Source organism: Erpetoichthys calabaricus, chromosome 5, assembly GCF_900747795.2.
Source record: "Erpetoichthys calabaricus chromosome 5, fErpCal1.3, whole genome shotgun sequence".
NCBI classification, from domain to species: Eukaryota; Metazoa; Chordata; class Cladistia; order Polypteriformes; family Polypteridae; genus Erpetoichthys; species Erpetoichthys calabaricus.
In genome coordinates this window covers 20,454,989-20,482,431 of record NC_041398.2, presented here as the reverse complement: position 1 = coordinate 20,482,431, position 27,443 = coordinate 20,454,989, and the positions used below count along the sequence as shown (strand labels likewise).

At 42.4% G+C, this 27,443-nt stretch overlaps 1 protein-coding gene across 1 annotated transcript; it reads left to right on the top strand.

The window, feature by feature from the left end:
• The first annotated feature begins 931 nt into the window (after positions 1 to 931).
• On the top strand, positions 932 to 27,443 carry LOC114641688 (zinc finger protein 501-like). Its single transcript, XM_028790713.2, has 3 exons — positions 932 to 1,033; positions 18,059 to 18,602; positions 22,708 to 27,443. The coding sequence occupies exons 2-3, from the start codon at positions 18,185 to 18,187 to the stop codon at positions 23,796 to 23,798; spliced, it is 1,509 nt and encodes a 502-aa protein (XP_028646546.2). The 5' UTR covers positions 932 to 1,033; positions 18,059 to 18,184; the 3' UTR covers positions 23,799 to 27,443.

Below are 27,443 nucleotides of genomic sequence, written 5' to 3'. Positions count from 1 at the left end.
CGTTTTCACAAATTGTGCAAAATGAAATGATGGCGTGACGTTTTTTTTTTAAATATGCAGGGGAATTTTACTTATCACAGCTCTTACATCCACGGCATCTGTGCTCTATATTAACTCTAAAACAAAAACCATCGAGGTCCCTTTTTCTGGTGCTTTCCTTATGACATAGGTGCCTAAAAAATGCCTGATAATAATAATAATACATTTCAATGACATATGTTCAAACAAAACTGCACATATATGTATTAATATTTTGTTAACACATAAATATTACCGGAAGTCAATCCTATATTTTAAAGTATATTTCTTTCTTTATTTTTCGTGCCTACACCTTCTGTTTTATTGTATCGTCTACGCGTGGAAGTGTGTGTGTCTGTCTGTTTGTTCAGCCGGGCAGTGAGAGGCTACAGCAATGAAGCTCAAAGGTGGCCTCAAGTTAACGAGTGGGAGACAAACTCGCTTAGCCGTTGATAGACGAGGGGGGTGCGCTCGTCCGCAAAACGAAACCGCCGATTCTGCAGTACAAATTCTTTTCTGACGATGTCCATAGTTTCTAGGAGCCCGGGTTTTTTACAGATTTATAACTCTTGAACCTGACACCATCAAACGCTTTCTAATACAGATTAGCTCTGTGATTTGGCGTAGCACAGGCAGACGTTCACTATTAAGTTCTTCATCATCATTCTCAAACCTGCTTAATCCAATTCAAGATCAAAGGAGACCTGAGCTCATCCTGGCAGCATTAAGCACAAGGCTGGAATCAGCACTGGGCAGAATGGCAGTCCTTTGCGAGTCCTACACGGGTCTTATGAGCGGCGTAGCTGCAACACTCCCTCCGTCCAACAGATGGCAGTGTTTACCAGCAGATCGGCATAGGAACGCCTTCTTTCTGTCGAGTCGCTCGTTGACGATTCGTTTTGTTTCATTTTGTTTGTTTAATTCCTGCAGCGAACGTCTCGGACTGATATACGAGGTGTGGGTCTGCATTTTTCAGAGACAAAAAAAAGAAAAAGGGAGACGACGATAAGTGTCGGTGAGTAACGGGAGCATCGGGGCGGGAATACCGGTTTGGGAAACCAGAGGAAAAAGAAAGTGCAGCAGTACGTGGGCAGGAATGTCGGGATGGGAGCGGAATAAGAAAGACAGCGTGTAGGCTATGAATCAGGAGAGACGAAAATGGGAAGGAAGAAAGAAAGAAAGAGAGACAGACAGACAGAATGGTAAGAATGAGAATGTCTTTGAAAATAAAATGGAGAAACAGAAATGAGAGTCGCGGCGATCTGCAGAGGGGCTTCATTGTGGATGGTGACGCCACTCCGCTTGTGCGCCGTTTATTTCTACTTTCCCGTTACGTTTACACTGGCTGCCGTGAAAAACCGCTCGCTCGTCTCGTCGTTGGAATTCGTAAAAATTAGTAAGAACTTCCCCCCCAAATAGCGGGGTGGGTCGTGAGAGACAGAGATCCGGTACAAGACAGGGTGCCAGTCTATCACAGGGCACACAGTGACGCGGGGTTTAGTCCTTAAGTGGAATTAATAACTAAAAAAAATGTAGACAAATATTTACTAAAGTGGAAAGAAAAGTGGAAACTACTCGAGTAAAAGTAGAAGAGTGGGCTCGAAAAAAAAATAACTCGGGTAAAAGTAGAGTTTAGCCACTTTAGAAAAAAAGAAATTAAGTCAATATCTACAAATATTTACGCTGTGCTTTGGAAAGTATAAGGACAAAACAGTTTCCACTCAGGGATTAATAAAGTATATTAAGCTAAAAAAAAAATCTATATATATGTATTTACAAGGAGCAGTCAAGAAGTTCCTGGCATTGCGATGTGATTACGCACAAATTGTTGTGGAGGGGAACGCAGCACGTCTGTAGACCGGTTACAGCAGGTCTGGATTGATTTCAGCGTGTAGCATTGTTTGAATTACTGTTTGAGATAGACGTGCGCGGGCGGCACGGTGGCACAGTGGGTAGCGCTGCTGCCTCGCAGTTGGGGGACCTGGGTTTGCTTCCCGGGTCCTCCCTGCGTGGAGTTTGCATGTTGCACTGCGTGGGTTTCCTCCCACAGTCCAAAGACATGCAGGTTAGGTGGATTGGCGATTCTAAATTGGCCCTAGTGTTTGCTTGGTGTGTGTGTGTGTGTGTCCTGCAGTGGGTTGGCTCCCTGCCCAGGATTGGTTCCTGCCTTGTGCCCTGTGTTGGCTGGGATTGGCTCCAGCAGACCCCCGTGACCCTGTGTTCGGATTCAGCAGGTTGGAAAATGGGTGGATGATGGATAGACGTGCGCAATATCACAGTTCGAACAACGTGCTAAAATGAAGTTCATGTGCAAACTGGGGAAATCAGCTTCAGATACGCTAACGGCAGATACTGAGACGCAAGAAGAGGATTATTACCATAAGGGCAGCAGTGCCATACATGGACAGATAACAATGGCCATATATTAAAAACCAGTAACAGTTTTGATTTATTTATTTTTTTTATTTCTTTTCAGGCATATTTCTCACATAAATAATATCTCTATTATAATAATCTTGGAAGTAGACAAGACGTGATTTTCTCGGAGAGACACTTATACGTCTCGCGAGACGGAAATAAAGGACAAAGAGTAGATGGCAAAGTAGAAAGTCGTGAAGAATTAAAAAATGTTGGCGTGATAAACATGCACAGCAGGTTAGAGATACTGGAAGTACGCAAATTTGAAAGTCTCAACAAAAGGATAGGAAAGATCGCATTAGCGCAAACAAACGGAAATTATTACTTGGTGAAATAATGGAGCAGGGAAAAAAGAGATCAAATAGATTGTTCGGATTTAATCTTTAAGTCGGAGACTTGTAGATCGTCTAATTCGTGTTGCCAGTGAGAATTAAAACATTTCTAAAACGTTGGCTCGGTATGAAGTCCCGTGAGACGGAGACGTTTAACATCACTCTTTTAACATGAGATTCTTTCAAGTCACGCCCTACTTACAACTATTTTCAAACAAGACCGCGGTCATCTCACCTCTCAGTCTTGTGAATGCCTTTGTCAGACACACTTCCTGCGCTCTCAGCTCTTATAAATTTTTTCAGGACAATCATTTTATACGTTCTAGATCAGGGGAGCCCAACTCCAGTCCCAGAGGGCCGCAGTGGCTGCAGGTTTTCATTCTAACCCTTTTCTTAATTAGTGACCTGTTTTTGCTGCTAATTAACTTCTTTGGAATTAATTTTAACTGACTTGGTTTTTAAGAAATGTTTCCCTGAATTGCAACATTTCTTTCTTTAAATGGCACCCAAACAGAAATGAAATGTGAGGTGAGTGAGCATTCCTGAGACCTTCACCTTTCTTTATTTTCAGATATTGTATGATGGTCACAGTTTGCTGGTACCGTTTTGGCTCATTTTGTGTCTCATTATTGTTTGGCTGCTAATTAAGGTGAAAGAAGCAGTTGAGGGGTCTGAGTCTTCAAGAGCAAGTCAATTAAAATGAATTCAAAAGAAGTTAATAAGGAAAGTGAAGGTCTCAGGAATGCCGATCTGCTCTTAGAAAACAGAAAATCCACAATTTCGGAAATGTCTGCTTTTGCACAATGAGAGCAGCAACAAGCCATGGAATTAAAGAATGGGTGTAATTAACAACAAGAATCGGCACCTAATTAACCAACTGGTTGGAGTGAAATTAGTTGGGAGATTGAGGCCCTCACTTGGCTCATTCACTTCACATTTCACTTCTGTTTGGGTGCCATTTAAGGAAAGAAATGCAGCAATTCAGAGAAACGATGAAGAAATTCAGGGAAACATTTCTTAAAAACCAAATCAGTTAAAATGAATTCCAAAGAAGTTAATTAGCAGCAAAAACAGGTCACTAATTAAGAAAAGGGTGAGAATGAAAACCTGCAGCCACTGCAGCCCTCCAGGACCGGAGTTGGGCACCCCTGTTCTAGATGACGGTTAACGACTAAACGAAGAAGAAAGAGCAGGGACAAACATTCGAGAAAGTCATTTTATCTATTAGAGAGAAAGAAACGATATTCACTCACAGGCAAGTTATACGTTGCGTTGTCACGATGTAAGTCCAGACATGGAATCAAAAATCTCTGCGATATTGATGAAAAGTTAATTCCCAATATTGGTTTTAAAGTAAAAGTGAAAATAATGCATATGTAACAATTCCCATGAAAATAATAATCTCTTTAAATTGTGCATCCGGTTAACCAAACCCGGGGGTGGGCGAGCAAAGCGAGCAGAGGACGCAGCCCCCTAGTTACTTAAAAGACAAAAATGAAAGCAAACAGTCAGTCAGTCAGTCAGTCATTATCCAACCCGCTATATCCTAACACAGGGGCACGGGGGTCTGCTGGAGCCAATCCCAGCCAGCACAGGGCACAAGGCAGGAACAAATGCCCGGGCAGGGTGCCAGCCCACCGCAGATGAAAGCAAACATTTTGTTAATACTGTAGATGATGTAAATGCTTAGTGCAAGTTAAGAAGAGAAAACCTTGAGCATGGGCAAGGTACTAAATAAAATGTTTTATTGTTATTATTATTAGAGAAATACATATATCTTTATAACAAATGCAAAATGAGGATTTGATTATTTTTAAACGGTTAGTACAGATGGTCTCTTAGTCACTTGACTCTAAGGAATGAAGTAGTCCAAAAATAAGGGGACCTGTTTATTTTTATTATTATTAACTGCTTATTTACCCTGTTTCAAATACCATCACTTTTTAAATAATGATTTTAAATAGCAATACTTTCTTTTCAATGAGTTTGCAAATTGTTCAGCATATTCCGGTGTATTTGGTGTCACTAGGAGAGACAAGGCCACCAACATGTGAAGTACTTGAGAATGTCTTCACCCTTTTCAATTGCAGCTTTTAAGTGTGGAGACAGTCAAGGAGATGTCTGTCAGGTTAAAGAAAATGTTTTTCATGCAGTGCAAGGCAAGCTTATCCCAAAAGTTAAAAGCCGTAAGAAATTAAAGACAACTCGGGGTTGGTTAGATAAGGAGTTGAGTTAGAAAGTGTGAGCAATGGTGTAACATTCAGGTGCATTCACAGGCTCTGTGGTCCTCAGTGGACTGGACTGAGTTCAGTAGGCAGGTTCTAGAACCTTCTCAGCAGTGATGGGTCGTTCTTGAACGATTCGTTCATTTTGAACGAATCTTTAATGTGACTCAGGAAGAACGAGTCGTCTTGTGGGAGTGATCCTCAAGAAACAGTAACAAAATCATAGTGACAGAAATTGACAGACCTTTTTTATTTATAAGAAAATGCGTTTTAGATATTTTTGATAATTTTATGATAATTTCTAAATATGATCCAACATACAACAAATGGAATTTTACGTTAGTATTTGACTGAGGTAGTGAGCCGGTAAGTGGTCACATGACAAAAGAACGAACGACTCGAAAGACTCGAGGAATGAACTAATCAATTCTCTTTCCGGCTTAGACTGCATAGGTTAAGCTTATGGGCGAACGACTCAAACCCGAAGACTCGAGAGATGAACTAATCAATTCTTTTTCCGGCTCAGACTGCCTTGGTTAGCTAATTGGGCTGTCACGTGATGAACGAATGACTCAAACCCGAAAACTTGTCAGATAAGAGGCGAGGTGAGCGAATCATAGACTAAAGACCCAGGTAAACAATGAATTAATATTTTCTGTTTCTTATAGCATTATAGTTTTGTCTTGTTTGTAGTGTGATCAACATTTGTGTAAGCAGTAGATGTGTTAGGGAGGTAACAGGTAACATTTTAATTATATTTTGCTAAAATGAACGAAATGACTCGAAAAAGGATTCGTTCATTTTGCTGAACGAGACTCAAAGGTCCGAGTCGGTAAAATGATCTGAACTTCCCATCACTACTTCTCAGTCCATTTCAGAGATGTGGGGCCAAAAGGCTGGAGACAGGCCTGGAGAGGACTCTGATCCATCCCAGCTACCGCTGTCAGTCACACACTCGCTTAAACACACCATTATCACACACACACACTGAACAATTTGCAATTGCCAATCAACGTAATCTACATTAAACAAACAAACAAAAATCTTTCTTTGCTTGAGTGTCTGGCCGCTGTAGCATTTATGAAATGGGACCCACAAAGCTATTCAGTTATGAGAAATGTTAAGGGATAAACAGATGTAATGTCAAAGTTTATTACAGCGAAGCGGCCATCATGGATATCCGGTGAAGGTGGCACTCGGATGGTAACTTTTTTAGGGGGACCAGATTTTTAACGTCCCGAACTGGGGCACTTGTGTTGCAAGTATGCCCACATATAAAGCCCATCCTCAAAACGCCTACTTCATCTCATCATCATCATCCGGGAGGGATCAGTGCCCCCCTCCCTAAAAAACAATACACTTTCACAAGTAAACCCGTCTGATTGTGCACAGTGCTGGAATTTTTTTGTTCCTCCTGTGCAATGCTGTTCATGTTCAACACACACACACGTTTCTAATCAAGCAGGGGTTTACCCCTCTGAGTTTTGTGCGCACAATTTGAAAACAGGTAGTCTGTTAAAATCGGGACATTTTGATATTCTTCAGTTATTTATTGGGACACATAGGATGAAACCAGGATTGTCCGTGCTGTCGCCGGGGCGTCTGGTCACCTTAGTAACTTACAGTGTCGGTGAAAGAGTTAATCATTATAATCAGCAGATAATGGAGCTGCGAGGTTAGTTTAGTGTAAAGTTAATGTTGAGTAAGCTTTGTGCATAAAGGCTTACACACCACAGGGTCCTTTAATGTTACGTATATAGATAACGTTTTGTTCCTCTTGCTTACATTTTATACTTGTACAGTTTGGAAGATCGTTTAGCTTACCTGCTACAACATAAAGCATCAGGAGGACTGAGGTGCTCATGCACTAGTTCTCCTGTGCTTGCTCTCAAGAAGCCACAGACAGCAACTTCCCACCCGCACAACGCAGTCTGCTGGTGTTTCATTAACTTGTACTGGGGATCTGTTTGCTGTCAGTCATGGCTGTGAGAGATGAAAAAAAACAAAAATCCAAAATTGGTGTGATAGGAGCCAGGGGGAAATTGAAACAGTCAACCAGTGGTGGCTCTGAGGCTAAGGATTGGTGCTGGTATCTGATTACTGCCAGATGGGATCCTACTCCACTGGGCCCTTGCGATGAAAATTACTCCGGGGGGCTCTGTACAATGGCTGACAATGCACTCTGACCTCCAAAGTTTTATGTGAAAAGAGAATCTCCCCTCAAGGATTAATACAGGTCGGGTCAGGTTGGGGAGCATGCACTGGTACAGCATGTTGCTGCACCCACCACACAACAACAGCTCGGGATCCTGATTGGCAACCCCCCCAGGCAGACAAGCTGCCCAATCTCACCCTCCAGAAATGACCCTCTATCTACCACAGCCAGGTGTTATGTGGGTGTCCCCCTGGTCTGGTCCTTGACAGTGAGGGTCCTGCGAGCCGGATCACCCTCGGGTAATGGCCGTAGTGCCGTAACTGACGCTTCCTTACAATGCAGGTAATGTGCCTCATTCGGGAGTCCATGAGCAACCTCTCATTCAGCACAATGTCAAAACAGAGGTATCCTAGGATCCCGCGAAAAGACACAGTACCGGAGGAGTCCAGTCTTCATCTCAGGTCACTGGATAGCATCCATGTCTCACAACCATATAGCAAGGCAGGAAGCACCAGGGGCTTCATGCATAACGCTGTGCATAGAACTCACACTAATAATAATAAATAATAATAATTCATTACATTTATATAGCGCTTTTCTCCGTACTCAAAGCGCTATCCACACAGGGAGGAACCGGGAAGCGAACCCACAATCTTCCACAGTCTCCTTACTGCAAAGCAGCAGCACTACCACTGCGCCACCTGTGAGGACACATATAACATGGCGTACGGACAAAAAGCGGAACAAAAGCGGAACTGTGCGTACGCACAAAAAATCCAGATGCATAAATCTGTGCGACCGCCAGCTTCCATGTTCTTCCGCTACATAAATCCTGGTCAGTGTGAAAAGTAACGCACGTACACTCGCCTGCTGTCCCACCCCAACTTCTCCCAGAATTACACCTCTTTGAATATGCAAAGCAATATAAATAGCCCTTAAGCTCAGCCTTCTGTGAAAAGACAATGGCAAAAGCACAGGGGAAAGCAGAAGAATTTCAGCGAATACCAAGTGGAGGCAAAGAAAAACGTACTATTTGTTGGTTTAAACCGTGGAATTAACAACAAAAAGGAAGTTGATCGAGTGACATAGCATGTCAGAGAAACTCGAAAGCTCAAGTTCACAAAGTCACACAGTGCCCGAAATAAAAAAGGAGCTGTCAGATAAGGCATGAAAAGGCGAGTCGTAGCCCACCGTCTGAGTGTCATATGAAAGCTTATTAGGGCACAAAGAGAAAAAAAAAATAGGCACACAGTGGGGAAAAAAGCACGAAATGTCAACTTTAATCTCGAAATTTCCACTTTAATCACGTAGTTTATTTTGTCATTAAAGTAGAACATCATAAACTTCATCTTAAAATCATTTAATTTACTAGCTTCTCAAATCCCATCGTAACTAAAGTAGCACGTCAAATGCTTTGTTTTGTATTTGATCTTCTATGTGCTCTGTGTGTGTGAATCACTACGTGCTTCCGGGCTTTCTCTTCCTCCGACAGGACACAGAATCCATTACATTCAAAATATTACAGTTGTCTGAATAATTAAAATACTCAGATGTATACGTGATATAATTTTCGTGATGATAGGAGTTAAAGCATGTTATTAAACATGGGAACACGGTGGCGCAGTGCTTGTTCATGTCTCACACAGGATGCTTGCTGCGCCGTGCGCGACCTTCGATGAGATACTTTATTGCAGCAGTACTGTCTCTTTCACACGTACTAACCTCCAATTCCTGTCCTGACTTTTCTTTCTCCAAATACCCAATCGCCACACAATCAGCTCTGTAATAGACGTTAAGCCATCTGTAAGCTTAGAACGCCGATTCTTCAAAACTTTTAAGGAACATTGAAATATCTTCGTAATGTTTAATTATTCTATCCATCTATCCTTCCAGTGTCGCGTCAGCAAGAATACAACGCGAGGCAGGAATAAACTGTGAACGAAGCTCCAGCTCCTTGCTGGCACTGCAGCACTGTGTAGTTAAAGTTAAAGTTTTAACTGTATAATATAATAAACATATTTTGCTGCATTTCATCTTAAAAATGATATCATCATCATATGTAAATATGCACTTTATAAAGTTGTGCAATATTATAACTGTATCTCAAGTTTACAGTGAGGTGATTGTACTTATAAGTACAAACAGTTCTACAAGGAGCACTTGATGGACTGATGGAGTGCGTTTAGAGTTCTTGGGATGAAACTGTTTCTGAACCGCGAGGTCCGTACAGGGAAGGCTCTGAAGTGTTTGCCATGTCAGAGCAGTTCAAATAGACAGCATGGCTGAGGCAGCGTGTGCTTGATGCTGTATGCCGATAATTCTCTTTCGGATCAGCTGCTGCTGTGATTCCCCACTCAGATACAGTGATATAAATACTCCGAGTGGTGCAGTGAGAGTAATATGGAAAAAGATGATCCGCTGTGGCAACACCTAACGGGAGCAGCTGAAAGGAGAAGAAGAATGTGAAGTGAGATTAACAACGCTAAAGCAGTTATGGTATTTAGAATAGTTTGACCATTCTGTGGACCATTATTTTGTTACAGGTTAATTACAATCAGATGCATTACACTAATAAACAATATGTGGTTAATTTCAGTGAATTTATAAAGCCGCATCAGGGATGTGGATCTAAAAAGTAAAGGGTAACCACACAGGAACAGCAGCACTGCTTTGACGCTGGGTGCTGCCAGTCTGCAAAACTGAGCGTAGAACATGTGTACTCCAGGGTATGAGCTACCGTGGAAATGTGCGTGGCTTTACGCCAAGTTTAGGTTTTATACATCGCAATTTGAACGTGGAAACGTTCTTACGCAACATTTTTGTGCGTACGCACCGTTTATACATGAGGCCCCTGGACTCTAAAGATTTGGACCTTTGTCCTTTTACAGAGATATCGGGCGTGCCGCACACCTATTTCCAACGACCTCATGACACCCCCGTTCTCTCCCAACCTGTCTACTGACTTCATAGGAAGAGTCACCAGAGTCATGAATGTCACTGCCGAGGTAAGTAAACCTCTCAACGAGGTTGACACTCTCTCCGTGGACAGTCACACTGCTGATGGCCGTGTCCAAGAGGTCATTAAAGGCCTGGATGTTGATTTTTATCACAAGCCCAGACCCTCAGACTCCTCACTCAGACTCTCGAGAGCCCCGATCAGAGCCACCATTGAAGACCACAGCATTGTCAGCAAAGTCAAGATCAGTGAACCTCTTTTCACCAACAGATACCCCACAGCTGCTGGACCCCATAACCTCGCCCAACACCCAGTCCATGCAAGCATTGAACAGAATAGGAGCAAAAACACACCGCTGATGAACTCCAAAATCAATTGGGAAAAACACAGAGGGTCTGCCTCCACTCTGCACAGTACCAGTGGACAGGCCGGCCATGATATCCAGCAAACTTAAGGGGATCTCGTAAAGTCTCAGGATGTCCCACAGGGCAGCTTGGTCAATGGAGTCCTAATACAGTGTACAAATATACTGTAGTGTACCAAATAATTCATAGCTGAAGTCAGACAGAATGTTTCTCTGTTTTAAAACAGACGAGTTTGCCAATTCGCCAAGGCTTTTCAAAGTCAAAAAGTCAAAGTGAAGTTTATTGTCATCTCAACCATATATAAGTATACAGATAGACGAAATTGTGAAGCTCAGGGTCCACAGTGTAACAACATGAAGTGCAAATAATAAATTAAAAATAGAATTAAAATGAAAATTTAAAATTAGAAAAGACATTGAGCAAAGACAAGACAAAGTAGTAGCAGCAATATTGACGTGTAGTTAGCAATATGAATATTGATGCAATGTATTGTATTTGCAATGTAGATACATAAATATAGTCAATAGATATGTAATATAATAAATAAATAAATAATAGATATAGATAATACAGAAATGATCAGTGTATGGTAATAGTTGTTGAAGACATGTAAACAATGACAGGTTAGAATGTTTCACAGCAGAAGGATATCAAGAACATCAAAATCCTTAAAGGTCAGTATGAGATTGTCAGTTCTTCTCTACCTGCACACTCGTCTTTACAGGTCAGTGGCTCACATGTATAAAAGTTCTGTTTTTAGAGGTGGTTGAGGCCTTGTGGAAGATCCCAGGGGGCAGCCTGGTGTTAAAGAGTCTGACAGCTTGGGGGTAAAAAATCTCCTGCAGCCTGGCAGATCTGGCGCTGATGCTGCAGTATCTTCTCTTGGATGGCAGAAGTGTGAAAAGTCCATGTGAGGGGTGTAAGGGTCCTGCTCAATGCTGCAGGCCTTGCGGACACTGTGTTTGTAAAATATGTCCTGTAGTGAAGGGAGAGGCACCCCAATAATGTTCTCTGCTGTCTTCACTATCCTTTGCAGGTGCTTGCGGTCGGATATGTCGTAGTTGCCATATCAGACAGTGATGCAGCTGGTCGGAACACTCTCAATGGTGTCTCTGTAGAACATGGTGAGGATGGAAGGGGGAAGACTTGCTCGCTTCAGCCGCCTCAGGAAGTGTAGTCTCTGCTGGGCTTTCTTGATTAGTGATGAGGTGTTATGCGTCCATGTAAGTTCCTCAGTTAAGTACAGTGGTGTGAAAAACTATTTGCCCCCTTCCTGATTTCTTATTCTTTTGCATGTTTGTCACACAAAATGTTTCTGATCATCAAACACATTTAACCATTAGTCAAATATAACACAAGTAAACACAAAATGCAGTTTGTAAATGGTGGTTTTTATTATTTAGGGAGAAAAAAAAATCCAAACCTACATGGCCCTGTGTGAAAAAGTAATTGCCCCCTGAACCTAATAACTGGTTGGGCCACCCTTAGCAGCAATAACTGCAATCAAGCGTTTGCGATAACTTGCAATGAGTCTTTTACAGCGCTCTGGAGGAATTTTGGCCCACTCATCTTTGCAAAATTGTTGTAATTCAGCTTAATTTGAGGGTTTTCTAGCATGAACCGCCTTTTTAAGGTCATGCCATAGCATCTCAATTGGATTCAGGTCAGGACTTTGACTAGGCCACTCCAAAGTCTTCATTTTGTTTTTCTGCAGCCATTCAGAGGTGGATTTGCTGGTGTGTTTTGGGTCATTGTCCTGTTGCAGCACCCAAGATCGCTTCCGCTTGAGTTGACGAACAGATGGCCGGACATTCTCCTTCAGGATTTTTTGGTAGACAGTAGAATTCATGGTTCCATCTATCACAGCAAGCCTTCCAGGTCCTGAAGCAGCAAAACAACCCCAGACCATCACACTACCACCACCATATTTTACTGTTGGTATGATGTTCTTTTTCTGAAATGCTGTGTTCCTTTTACGCCAGATGTGACGGGACATTTGCCTTCCAAAAAGTTCAACTTTTGACTCATCAGTCCACAAGGTATTTTCCCAAAAGTCTTGGCAATCATTGAGATGTTTCTTAGCAAAATTGAGACGAGCCCTAATGTTCTTTTTGCTTAACAGTGATTTGCGTCTTGGAAATCTGCCATGCAGGCCGTTTTTGCCCAGTCTCTTTCTTATGGTGGAGTCGTGAACACTGACCTTAATTGAGGCAAGTGAGGCCTGCAGTTCTTTAGACGTTGTCCTGGGGTCTTTTGTGATCTCTCGGATGAGTCGTCTCTGCGCTCTTGGGGTAATTTTGGTCGGCCGGCCACTCCTGGGAAGGTTCACCACTGTTCCATATTTTTGCCATTTGTGGATAATGGCTCTCACTGTGGTTCGCTGGAGTCCCAAAGCTTTAGAAATGGCTTTATAACCTTTACCAGACTGATAGATCTCAATTACTTCTGTTCTCATTTGTTCCTGAATTTCTTTGGATCTTGGCATGATGTCTAGCTTTTGAGGTGCTTTTGGTCTACTTCTCTGTGTCAGGCAGCTCCTATTTAAGTGATTTCTTGATTGAAACAGGTGTGGCAGTAATCAGGCCTGGGGGTGGCTACGGAAATTGAACTCAGGTGTGATACACCACAGTTAGGTTATTTTTTGACAAGGGGGCAATTACTTTTTCACACAGGGCCATGTAGGTTTGGATTTTTTTTCTCCCTAAATAATAAAAACCACCATTTACAAACTGCATTTTGTGTTTACTTGTGTTATATTTGACTAATGGTTAAATGTGTTTGATGATCAGAAACATTTTGTGTGACAAACATGCAAAAGAATAAGAAATCAGGAAGGGGGCAAATAGTTTTTCACACCACTGTATATACCGAGGAACTTGGTACTCCTAACAGTCTCCACATCTAAACCATTGATGCTCAGTGGGATGTGGGCAGGATGTGATTTTCTGAAGTCCACAATTATTTCTTTTGTCTTGTCGACATTGAGAGATAGGTTGTTGTCTTCACACCATGCAGACAGCCGTTCCACCTCATCTCTGTATGCTGTTTCATCATCCCTGCTTATCAGTCCCAGCACCGTCATATCATCCACAAACTTGATAATGTGGTTGGTGTTGTGCGTGGCTGTGCAGTCGTGAGTCCAAGAGCAGTGGACTAAACACGCAGCCCTGAGGTGCTCCAGTGCTCAGTGTGATGAAAGCTGGAAGTGCTGCAGCCCATCAGAACTGACTGGGGCCTTTCTTTCAAGAAGTCCAGGATCCATTCGCAGAGGGTGGTGTTCAGGCCCAACCAGCTTTGGAGGGATGACTGTGTTGAAGGCAGAGCTAAAGTCTATGAATAGCATCCTGACATATGTGTCTTTTTTATCCAGATGTGTCAGGGAGAGCTGAAGGGCAGGGCATATGGCATCCTCAGTTGCCCTGTTTGAGCGGGTACGCAAACTGAAGAGGGTCAAGGGAGTCTTTATGTGTGACACGACTAACCTTTAGAAAGCACTTCATGATGATTGGCATGAATGCAACTGGTCGGTAGTCATTCAAGCATGTCGCTGATGACTTCTTTGGCACTGGTATTGATGGTGGTCGACTTGAAGCATGCTGGGACTGACGACTGGCCCAGAGATGTGTTGAAGATGTCTGTGAGGACACCAGCCAGTTGACTGGCACATTCTTTGAGCACACGACCAGGTATGTTGTCAGGTCCTGCAGCCTTGCGTGGATTGACTCTGGATAGAGTCCTCTTCATGTCATTTATGGAGAGACATAGTGCCTGGTCAGTGGAGGGAGGTGTTGCTTTTCTCACAGGCTCTTTGTTCTGCGCCTCAAACTGTGCGAAGAAGTTGATCAGCTCATCCGGAAGGGAGGCATCACCATCGCTGCTGTGTGGGTTGAGCTTGTAGTTTGTAATTGTCTGAACGCCCTGCCACATACGACGTGTGTCTCTGGTGCTGCTGAATTGTTTGTTGCCCACTTAGCTCTCCTTATAGCGTGAGACAGGTGGGCTCTTGTCACCCTGAGGGTGGCCTTGTCTCCAGATCCAAAGCCTGCATTTCTGATCTTGAGCAGCTTGTGCACTTCTCTCGTCATCCAGGGCTATTTGGTTGGCTCTTGTGGTAACATCCTTGGTAACAGTAACATCCTTCATGCATTTGGAGATGTAGCCAGTCACAGAGTCTGTGTACTCCTCCAGATTGATGGAGTCACCATCCATAGCAGTTTTCAGCGGGAAACTTTTAAAATTTCAAAACATGGTGCAGTGTGATCGGTTTGATATATGTCAACGAAAACTGAACTGCTTTGACAAATTTCCTTAAAGAATATGTGTGCCACCTTTCAACAAAATTGGTCCACAGAGGACCCAGTTGTCTCATGCGGACATACAGGCATGGAATTTTACAACGGGTGCTTTGTGCATTATTTGCAAATGTACCTAAAAAAACAAGAAGTGCATATGGTTTATATGATTAGTGAGCTGTGGGGCATATGAGAGCAATGGTGAAGAAAGACATTAGGAAGACTAAAAGGCAGTTGAAGAGAAATATTGTGAAACTGGTGAAAGACTACTCAGAGATTCTTTCAATATTTTAGTAGTAAAAGAACAGTCAAGGAGGAGGTGAAGTGCATCAGGAATTAAAATATACAGTCGGTGAGATGGCAGATGCTCTTAACTGGCATTTTTTTCCCGAGGTCTTCACATGTGAGGAAGTGGATAACCAACCAGCGGTAACAGGGACTACTAAGGAGGTACTGAGAGATTTGGAAATTGTAGAGAGAGAAGAGCTGCTCAGATTAAATAGGCTGAAATCAAACAAATCACCAGGGCAAAATAATATTTATCCTCGAGTTCTTAAGGAGTTTAGTTTGTACATTTATAAGGCATTGATGCATATTTTTCACAAAGCTCTGCACATTGTGGAAATTCTTAAAGACTTAAAAGGCAAGCAAATATTGTCTCCATTATGTATAAAGGGTGACCGGGCAGATCCAAGCAGCTATAGGTCAGTAAGCTTAATGTTAATCACAGAAAAAATAATGGAAGAGATTGTGACGATGCGGGTTCTCTCCATGCTCCCCTCATCCGTCTGGGAGCCCTGAACCCCAACACCGTCAGTAATGTCACCGAGATGAGCTGACAAATGGGGACAAATCTCTCATGAAGCCAGGAAATATTTCCAAAAGTGACAAAGGGCTTTTATTAAAACCATAATCAAAACAAAAGTGCAGTGTCCAACGTTCAATAAATCCATAAAATCAAGTGTCTAGTGGGGATGAAAACCATCAATAAATAAATCCTTTAAAATCCAAGGTTGCCCTGTGCAGCAGTTAAAACACAGTCTCTCTTTACTCTCCAGCCCACCTCCGTCTCTTTCTCCCCGGCTCACCCATTGCTCCTTCAGCCGGCGGAGAACCAACAACCACGAGCTCCTTCAACTAACCTCTGTCTTGGCCCCGTCTGCCGGATGTCACTGCCATGACCATCGAGGTCAGCTCTCCTCCCTCGATCTTTTGCGCACCCGCAGTCGCTTCTCAGATCCCTCGGGAGGACACCTCACTGCTCACCCCACTCTCTAGTTTTCAGTGAGTGCTGGGAACTGTGTTGTCCATGTGAGAAACGGAGGAAGGCGTTTCCCACGACAAAAAAGAAAATAAAAAAACGTGTGTGACATGCTGCAAGGACCAGGGGAGCAAGCATGTCCAGAATATTACCTCCCACGGAGCACTAGGTGGCAGAACCCCTGGGTTGAAAGAGTGCCTTGGACTTCTGCAGACCTTCATGGGAGTTGAGAGTTTGGTGCAGCCCTGTAGGGATCTGTGTGTGCCACCAGGGGGTGCTGCAGCACCCTCTGCTGAATCCTTATGGGCAGTTCTTCCACCACACCTGGAAGTGCTGCCAGAAATAGTTCATCAAGCACCTGGAGCACTTCCGGGTGGGCTATAAAAAGAACCAACAGCCACTTCTCGGGTGGGCCAAAGTCAGGAGGAGGAAGACAAAGCTTGCCGGCAGGAGTGGAGGAGAAAAAGAAAAGAAGAAGCGTATTGTGTTGAGTTGTGCTTGTGCTGAGAACTGTGTTGTCCATGTGAGAAACGGAGGAAGGCGTTTCCCACGAGAAAAAAGAAAACAAAAAAACGTGTGTGACTAGAAATTGTATCCCACACTTGTCTGAGTCGGGTTGAGGCAGTGGTGCCAGCCTGGTGGTCCATGATAGATAAGATAGATAGAGAAAGGCACTATATAAGATAGACAGACACTCACCATTAACCATTATGCATTCTGGGCTCCTAATATAATAGAACTCCTTCCGCTTTGGTGTTCTGGAGGTTGTGAATACAAAACTTTACCATCAGCCCAAACACTGCAGAGTGTGAAGATGCGTTTTTCAGGGCGAAACTCCATGTTTACTAACATGAGGATCCTCTAATTTAATAGTTTAACAGGCAGGCGGGGGTCGGTGCCTTTTATATCTATCTATTGTGACAGTTTGAAGCCCTTGTTGTCCTCTTGAACCCTCTGACTTGACACCAGGTAAAAGTCCAAATACTATATTTATCTGAACAATAACGTGGAGTGGAGGGTGCTTTGTGCACAATATTCATAAATCAATAAACACACTATTCAATACAATAATCAATCTTCCACACTCCCAGACACTTTGCCATCCTTCCTCCCAGCTCAGCCGAATTTACTGCTTTCCCAGAGTCCTTTATATAGTCCCTGACCCGGAAGCATTTCGCCCTCTCTGTCCATGTGACTAGGAACACTTCCGGGTCATATAAAAACTCTTCTTCTTCACCCCGGAGGCATGTCGTTTCTTCCTGTCATGAGATCATGACGCATCTCCGGGTTATAGGGCATGTAAGAGTCCAATAGCCCCCTTACAGCGACTCCTTGTGGTCTCCAGGGTATCCAGCAGGGCTGCGCATATAAACTACACAGTCCATAATGCCCTGCTGGAATTCTGGGAACGTCCATGTTGTCATGAGGGCTCCATCTGGCGGCCTGGGGGTGAGAGCCGGAATGTTTAGCCGGCCACATCTCACTCTATCTATCAATCTATCATATAGTGCCTTTTCTATCTATCTATCTATCTATCTATCTATCTATCTATCTATCTATCTATCTATCTATCTATCTATCTATCTATCTATCTATCTATCTATCTATCTATCTAGAATGTGTATTTCTGTTGATTTGCCTGTAATTGAGGTTTGCAGTATCAATACATCACAGGCAGAGTCTCTTTAAACTGGTGGCCTTATCTTAGCTCTCTCTCACTGTGGTGTTTGGGCCGGCTTTGCCTTAAATTAGCAATGTCAAACAGTTCAAAGTGATGATAAAAGAAAACTATTTTTAAATTTGCTCCCTTTCTCTGTTCTTGACTTTGCCTTACTCAGCTGGACTTTGTCTCTGCACCAAGTAGATTTTCACTCCAAATCTGCTGAGAACTTCCTAGCCTAACATGGAGGGTTGACAGCATGTCAGTCTCTCATTAAAACTTGGTGGGTTTTTTTTAGTGTTAAATTAACCCAGAAATGTAGTCAACTTATTTTTGACATCTTTATGAAGTGAGTCTATCCCTTTTATTTTGACAGATAAAAAGAAGCCTCCTTACCAGTTCATAATGGCCATGCCCTTCCGGCCAGGGTGGTCCGTGTGAGAAGGGAATCTGAGAAGAGAAAAGCAGACAGTTTACAAGAAGGGAGAGTTTTCCACGGAGCATGGCCTCCACCAAAGATGATGGCTTGGATGAGAGACTGACACGCATTAAACAAGAGGACTATGAGTGGGGTGCACCCGAGAGTCCGTGTGTGAAGCTGGAGGATTTTAGAGGACACGTGTCAGATTTTAAAGAGGATGAGCCCAAGGAGGAGACTCGTGACATTAAAGTTGAGGATTCAGAGGATTTCCCGGTTACTCTTGGTGCGCAAATGCCAGAAACTGAGAATATTTTCAAGCAAGATGTTGGTGAATTGTGTCATTCCAGTTTGCAGCCCTGTTTCACTATTATGGAACAACTGCCTACCCGGCAAAAGTCTATAGAACTGAAATCTGAGTTATCTGAGGTTGAAGTGAAAATAACTGAAGGATACGGGACAGACGCAGATAAGCAGCCATCATCTATGAATATTAGAATAAGTAAGTTGCATTGTTAGATATAATAATGAAACTGAGTACGTATACAAATTCTAATAGTGGTTGAGTCAGTATTTTTAACAAGTAAGAATGAAAGCCGGATACGCTTTTGGTTGAAACTGAGTAGAGATCACGTGTCTGTGAGCACGAAGACTATCACTATCTGACCTAAATTGAAAAAAGAAATAATAATAATTCGGCGATTGCAATAAATAAGTATCCAACACATGACTTTCACTATACCAAGTTGTTAGTACAGCAATGAAATCTGGTAGGTTAGGGCTGTATCATGTTTAATGGAAAGGTAGAATCGGATTTTTTGATAAACATCGCAGCAATTAAGTCCGAAACGTGCACAAAAACATAAACGATGTGTGGTAGTGTTTTCTTTCCAAATTAGCCAGCTTCTAGCATTTTCTATGCTGTGCCAAAATGTCTTTGGATGGTGTGATTGACTTTAAGGGTGTTATGTCACAGACTCGCATCCTGACCCCCAGACAGTCTCGCTGGTGGTCCAGGAGGACATCAGTCTGAATGTACAAATCTGTTGAAAACTGAAAGGTTAACATTTGGATTGCATCAAGATACACATATAAGGTGGGGGAAAATAAGTATTGAATTCATCAATGTTCTTCTCAATAAATATATTTCTAATGGACTATCAACATGAAATTTTCAGCAGATGTCAGTAAGAACCCAAGTAATCCACACATCCAAAGAAATCAAAATAAATAAGTCCATAAATGAAATGAATAAGTATTGAAAACGCTTACTGAAATGTGTGTAACACTTACTAGGAAAGCCTTTGTTGGTGATGACAGCTTCAAGATGCCCCCTGTATGGAGACACAAGTCGCGTCCATTGCTCAGGTGGGATTTGGGCCCATTCTTCCACACCAAGTGTCTTCAAATCTTGAAGGTTCTGGGGGGTCTCTTCTATGAACTCTGACCTTCAGTTCTTTCTGTAGATTTTTCAATGTGATTCAAGTCGGGCAATTGACTGACTCAGCCATTCTAGCAGCTTGATTTTCTTTATTCTCTGACACCAATCGAGAGTTTCCTTGGCTGTGTGTTTGGGATCCTCATCTTGCTAAAATGTCCCCCCTCGTTTCATCTTCAGCAGATTCTTATTTAGAATGTCCCGCTACATTTGTCCATTCGTCCCTCCTTCAATTCTATGAAGTCTGCCAGCCCCCCCACACAACGTGATGTTCCCCCCTCCAGACTTCACTGTTGCTGTGGTGTTTTTGGGGTGATGTGCAGTGTCATTTATTTCTCATCAAATGACATCCAAAGAGTTCCATTTTGCTCTTCTCTGACCAGACTCTATTCTCCCAGTCATTTCACTGGCTTGTCCACATGGTGTGCGGTAAACTTTCCATGAGCTTCAATGTGCTTTTTCTTGAGCATAGAGGCCACGGCAGTGGAGTGCATGACTCCTTGTTTTCTTTGACACAGCTGGACCTGCTCCTTCCAGGTCTTTCTGAAGCCCTCCACAAGTGAGTAGTCCTTGGCTCTTGGATGACTCTCCTGATTATTCTTGTGACAGAAATCTTGCGAGGAGCAGCTGGTCGTGACCGGTTGATGGTGAAATGATGTTCTTTCCGCTTGTGGATTATGGCCCCCAGCAGTGGTCACTGGAACTTTCACAAGTTTAGAGATCTGTCTGTCACCAATGGCATCAACGATTAGGGTGTGAAGGTCTGGAGAGAGCTCTCTGCTTCTTTATAGGCCATCAATTAGGACTCAACCAGCGGATATTCATTTGCACCATTGGGGGGCTATCAGGATTGACAGACGTCAGCTGCTTTCTTGGCTTTCCCGGCCTTTCTGCACCTCCTTATGTTCAATACTTATCTCCTGTGTCATTCCACTTTATTACAAGATGGTGGACATTTCAGTCTGGAACGGGGTGGGTGTGTGAACATCACAAGTTGGCAGACTTCATAGAACTAAAGGAAGGACGAATGGAGAAATGTAGCGGGACATTCTTGAGAAGAATCTGCTGAAGATGAAACGGGGGGGGGGGGGGGGGGTATTTCAGCAAGACGAGGACCCCAAACACACAGCCAAAGAAACTCTCAATTGGTGTCGGAGAAATAAAGAAAGTCAAGCTGCTAGAATGACCCAGTCAGTCAATCACCCAACTTGAATCACATTAAAAATCAATGGAAAGAAATCAAGATCAGAGTTCATAGAAGAGACCCCTGGAACCTTCAAGATTTGAAGACAGTTGGTGTGGAAGAATGGGTCCAAAATCCCACCTGAGCAATGCATGCGACAAGTTCCTCCATGCAGGAGGCATCTTGAAGCTGTCATCCCCAACTAAGTGTTTAAAAACTTTTCAGTAAGCGTTTTCAATACTTATCCCGTGTTGTCATTCCACTTTATTACACATCACTTAATTTATGGAATTATTTGTTTTTGATTTCTTTGCATGTGTGGATTACTTGGGTTGTTCCCGACATCTGCTGAAAATTTCAAGTCAATAGCCCCATTAGAAATATATTTACTGAGAAAAACGTTGACACGTTCAATGCTTATTTGTAGTATGTAGTATATTTATGCATATGTGTAAACCTAATGTTTGTATACCTGCACATGTATGGAAAAATCTACTAGCGCATTTTTATTCCAATAGACATTTGGAATTTTCCAGTGCTCATAATTGTGCTACATTTTACTCTTTTCAGTAATTTAGTTTTTGGTGATTGTGTCCACAGATTTACATTGTGACACACACACACACACGCACACACACACACACAGGTAAGCATTCACTCTGAAAGTTGATTCCTAGACTTGTAAATCCGTGTCATCATTTTGCCCCAACCATACACTAATTATAATGTGATATACACCTACAGTATGTGTGGAGAATGTTCAGTAATTCAGTGTTCGAACAGTGAAACATACTAAATATAAATAATATTAAAACGGACACAGGCTGTTTTGTGATTTAACCCTTAATTTCATCCAATCCATGGTCGTGTGCAGGAGGCCAGAGCCTATCCAGGCAGCAGCAGACACCAGTCCTCTATGCACGCCACATTCACACAAAAATGCCAGTTTAGTCACCTTATCTGCTCTTATTTTTTTTTTTTTTTGATTCAATACACTTTGTTAATCCCTGAGGGGAAATTGTCTTTTTGCGTGATCTTTGGGGGGGTCAGAGTGCAGATTAAAGGCGTTGTTCAAGGGGCCCAATGGAGTTGAATCGCTTCTGGCAGTTTTTGGGGATGTGAGTGAACTGCAGTCTAATAAGTTCAACCAATGTGGATGTCATGAGAACATGCAAAGTCCACATGAGGGCAAGATTTAACACCCATGAGGCAGTTGTGCTAACCACAGCACCACTGTGATACCCTAATACCAGCCCATGCATGGCTATATCTTTTTTTTTTTTTTATATATAACCATAAGGGCCTGAAATGATCTACTTATCATCAAATAAATCAAAATAAATACCCTATTGACTTCCCATATTCCACTTTCTGTAGGGCAGCTGGCCACCCAGCCCCTCTATGTTCTGTACAAGTCATTGCGGTGGGGGTGAATGTCAGCAGTTATGGTAGAATAAGACAAAGCTCTGGGGTTGGGGTCCATCATTAAAGATGACACATACACTGCAGGGTCCCATTAAAGATGAGTGGACAGAAATTATTAGAACGACAAGAAGATAAGGATTAGTAAGAGCAGTGAAAAGAATATTAAGAAATGGGGAAACAGCGACCACTGGACATTTAAGGGCCTAAACATGAATTTGGCTGAATCCTCATGAGAGAGACACTTGATCTGCTTCACATGTCAGATCCCATCTATCCATACTGGGATCTTGGGCAGCTTATGAAATAAGGCAGATGTCAACCCAAAAACAGATGCCAGTCCACTGCAGGGCATTCTGGCACACACATCCATACTCGGTCACACCAGACAGTGATTAACACAGCAGACGCATATTTAGGAAGGAAAATGAAGAAACTGAATAGACATTAGGAGAACACGCAAAGTCCATTCACGCACCAGAATGTCAAACTTCAGTGTGCCGCCTTTCTTTTTACAAAAATGTATTTTTTAAAACCGTGACTAACCTGTTTATCTTATTGCAGATTCACACGAAAATGGCAGCGTATCTCCAACATCATGTTGTGAGACTTCTCTTCAGTGCAGACCACAACACAAACAGAACAAGAAGATGAAGATATCTACAAATGGATCACACAATTCAACAGCAGCCTCTTTGCAAAGTAGTTCTCTTCCTAATGTCAAAAGAAGAAGGAGAGAAGCCATCAAAACTAATAAACACGTGGATAAACATGTCAGAACTCACACTGAAGAGAAACCACACTGTTGTGCAGAATGTGGTAAAAGATTCTCTCAAATAAGCTATCTGCAGAGGCACACAAGAATCCACACTGGAGAAAAACCTTTTTGCTGTCCAGAATGTGGCAAACGATTCTCACACAGCAGTAGTCTTCAGGAACACACAATACTTCACACTGGAGAAAAACCCCATTGCTGTCTAGAATGTTGTAAACGATTCTCACAATTAAGCCATCTTCAAACACACACAAGAATCCACACTGGAGAAAAGCCTTATTGCTGTCCGGAATGTGGCAAGCGATTTTGTGACAGCAGTGCTCTTCAGAAGCACTCGCGAATTCATACTGGAGAGAAGCCATATGGCTGTTCTGATTGTGGAAAACGATTCTCACAAGTAATACATCTTCAGAACCACTCGAGAACCCACACTGGAGAGAAACCTTATTGCTGTCCTGAATGTGGCAAACAGTTCTCACAAGTAAGCCATCTACACAGCCACACAAGAATCCACACTGGAGAGAAACCTCATTGCTGTCTAGAATGTGGAAAACGCTTCTTACTACCTAGCCGTCTTCACATTCACACAAGAATCCACACTGGAGAGAAACCCTATTGCTGTTCTGAATGTGGCAAACGATTCTCTGACAGTAGAGGTTTTCGGAACCACATACGCATACACACCGGAGAGAAGCCATACTGTTGTTCTGAATGTGGCAAACAATTTTTCACCAGCAACAGTCTTCGCCAGCACGTACAAATTCACACCGGAGAGAAGCCATACTGCTGCTCTGAATGTGGCAAAAGATATGCAAGTAATTCCAGTTTTCGTAAGCATGCGAAAATGCACACTGGAGGAAAACTTTTGTTGTTGTTCTAAATGGGATATACTGTAGGACTGCCATTTTGTCATAGACACTAAACAATTCACACTCAAGAGAAACAAAGCCCTGAGGTGTAAGTGAGGGGGAAGAAGGAGGGAGTCAAAAAGTCACCCACCTAACTACTCAAGCCCTTTTCACATGGTGGATTTCATTCTATAGGATTGCTACCAAATCACGTCATGGTGAATCAATTTTCTTGGCATAAAATGACCAAAAGTAATATCTCATTACTGGCCACATGTTTTCCAGGATTGAGTGCCCACTGCCTTCCTCAGCATTATTATAGGTGATGATGGTAGTGTTAGTGCAACAACTACTGATAAAGAGAAAAAGACCTCCAATGTAGTGCCAGTTCTGATGAAGAGTGTTGCTGGTCCCACCACAAAGGAAATGGAGAAGACCACATAAACATATTTGGTGCAAGAAATTGAGAGGACTGACCACAGGCTAGTGGTCAACTGAGGATAAAGAGGAGGTCATGTAGCGATTCTCAATTTCCAATAAAGGGATAAGCCTGGAGAGCTCGGGGAAAACTTCAATCCAGAAATGAAATCTCAAGTGACCTAACAAGTGCAAACGTAAGATCTGTAATCCTAATTAATTAAAAAAAAGCAAATGTGTCAGGAAAAAAAGTAGAATACATCTCCAAGGAATTACAAAAGAGGAAGTAATAAGTGTAACAAGTGGAGATCCAGCAGGTATTAGAACAGAAAGGGAGCAGAGTTGGCATTTACCCCATCCTGAAAACCCAAATATGAATAGAGATACCCAATAAATGATTGTCATCTAGAGGTGGAAAGTCCCCAAGAGCATCTGATGCTGAAATAGTAACACACTAACAGAAAAGCAAGAGGTTCTGGAAAAGCAAAAAATGGATGTACATCAGACTGAAGGTGACAGTGAAAGCTCAACTCCAAAAATCACAAGTGGATCCCATCCCTGTGGTCAAGGGTGAGGAAACAACAAAAGAAATATCAGCAAAGTTACTGGAACTGAAAAAAAAAGAGGAAAACAGCTAAAGTGGATGACCCAGAAAGAGCAGAAGTGACTCCATCAGTAGAGGACAAGGAAATTCAAGAAGTGAAGGAGCAGCTCCTGGACCTGACGTGAACACCAGCATCTGCAAAAGAGAGAAGTTACCAAGAATAACATGAAACCGAGCCATATAAACTCCTAAAGGTGAGGTGTTCACAGCCATGTGGGGTTATGGCAGGTGGTGTTTGCTTGTCTGTGATGGGAAGTTCTGGACTTAAAGCAGGCGATGTTTGCCTCTTCTATACTTGTGGCTGAAAGTTCACAAATTAACATCATGCAAAGATCATATACAATGTGTGACTCGGATGAACAGCCTGCCTTGCTTCTCTTTATCCTGTCTGTAAAGTCCAAAGAGCCCTCTACAGCTGAGATTCTGATAAATGGGCAAAGAGTAAAGGTGAAAGTTTATAAACGGAGACTGGCCTGAAGCATTGGTGGGGTATTGGGTTGGGGTTTGGGTAGGGGGGCACAGCAAACCAAGCCCAGAGCTGATTATTCATTTCATGGGTCTGTGATTTATTTTTCATTTAATTAACCCCTAAAAGAGTCTACACTGTAATAGAGATAAAGCACAACAAGGAATATAAAATGGACTTCACAACAGTGGAGAGGATCATCCAGTACGGTGCCAACTAAACTCATCACCTCTAAAGTATCGGCACCTAAGAGAAAGAAGACAACAAAGCTGAACTCCTCCTATGATGGATGAATTGACAGATGGATAGAAACATAGGTAGATCTGAAAGGCACTATATGATAAATATGAATGGCACTATATAATAGAATTGTAAGGAACTGATAGATAGATAGATAGATAGATAGATAGATAGATGTGAAAGGCACTATGATAAATATGAATGACACTATTTAATAGAATTGTAAGGAACTGATAGATAGATAGATACATGTGAAAGGCACTATATAATAGATATGAAAGGCACTATATAATAGATATGAAAGGCACTATATAATAAATATGAATGGCACTATATAATAGAATTGTAAGAAACTGATAGATAGATCGATTGAACTTTATCCCCAGAGGAAATGACTGAAGAAGACATGAATGCACAAGTAAAAGCCTCCATGGAAAGAGCGAGGTCACAGAAGGGTCTCACAAACGTACAACATCTGAAATTCTAGTTCTGGATATTAACATATGAGGACTTGGCCTTCATAGTAGCAAAAAAAAAAAAAAAAAACAAAACTTGAAACTCTGGAAGAATCACAAAAGGTAAGAAGGAACAGAAAGAAAGGGGACAGAACAGACTATTTAAGGAAAACCCCAAAACACTTCCTCCTTGGCTCCTGTTTAAAGTGCTTCTTTTTTTTATCATCTTTGTTCTTTTTCATTATCATTCATTGCTTTCCATTGTTTTTGTAATGCTGTTCTAGTTGTGCATTATTGAATTATTTTGTTTATCCCATCCATTCATTATCTAACCTGCTATATCCTAACTACAGGGTCACAGGGGTCTGCTGGAGCCAATCCCAGCCAACACAGGGCACAAGGCAGGAAACAAACCCCGGGCAGGACACCAGCCCACCGCAGGGCACACACATTAGTGACAATTTAGGATCGCCAATGCACCTAACCTGCATGTCTTTGGACTGTGGGAGGAAACCGCGGGAGAACATGCAAACTCCACGCAGGGAGGACCCGGGAAACGAACCCAGATCTCCTAACTGCAAGGCAGCAGCGCTACCCACTGCGCCACTGTGCCACTCATTATTTTGTTTAGTTTTTCTTTTTATTTTTATTCTACGTCGTAATTCTTCAGTTTCCATGTATGTTAGTTATCCTGTTCTCTGATGTTCAATGCATTTTGTGGGTGGATTCCAAAGAGGCGGGGGCACCTGTCCATCACTTTTAAGGAACCACCCCCAGCTCTATGAAGGCAGCCTTGGAATTGAAGTCCTCTGCAGTTCATTTCCATTGTTAGCTTGTTAGTCTTAATTCTTTTGTGATTTCTGATACACAGAGAGGACTTTCTGCCCTGGTGTATAGACGTTCTTCCATGTCGTGTTTTTCTGACTTTGACAGCTAGGATTACTTTTGGCAACTCCTTTTTTTTTTTTTTTTGGGTGTTTTGTTGTATTTTGTTCTTTATGGTACCCACCCATAAAAATCACACTGAAACCTATAAAACCTTTGATACCCTCCTCCCAAACACACACACACAAAAGTAGGAAGCGATGAAGATAAGTTGTATTTTATCCTTTACTCTTAATAAACCATCCTTTATAAAGATGCCTTGTGGCCTTGCTCTCTTTATGCCAGGGGTTTATGGTTATTCTTTCACTTGCTGGCTAGTTTGAATGTGTTTGAGGACATTACAGAACTTTTTTTTTTAATTTTGAAAGAGAAGCTCCTGGTGTAAACTGAAGTCAACCCCCTACTGGGATGCTTGGCTGCATTTTGGTGCAATTCCTCTGGGCAGGCTGGTGAGATTTCTAGTCTCACGTTCTGCATGTTTTTGAAGGCCTTACACAACTTTGGGCAATTTGTGAGATGAATCACAACACCCTGAACTAGGATATGTTTAAAATACTAGCCATGTGTGCCCAACTACGTTGCGTGTGTTAATGTTGTCTGTGAAGGGCTC

What these genes read in the sequence shown, in the direction of transcription:
- LOC114641688 (XM_028790713.2), top strand. Translation starts at nt 18,185, where the DNA reads ATGGCCTCCACCAAAGATGATGGCTTGGATGAGAGACTGACACGCATT. An exon ending in ATCTATGAATATTAGAATAA is followed by an intron (nt 18,603 to 22,707) that starts GTAAGTTGCATT and finishes ATCTTATTGCAG; the next exon opens with ATTCACACGAAAATGGCAGC.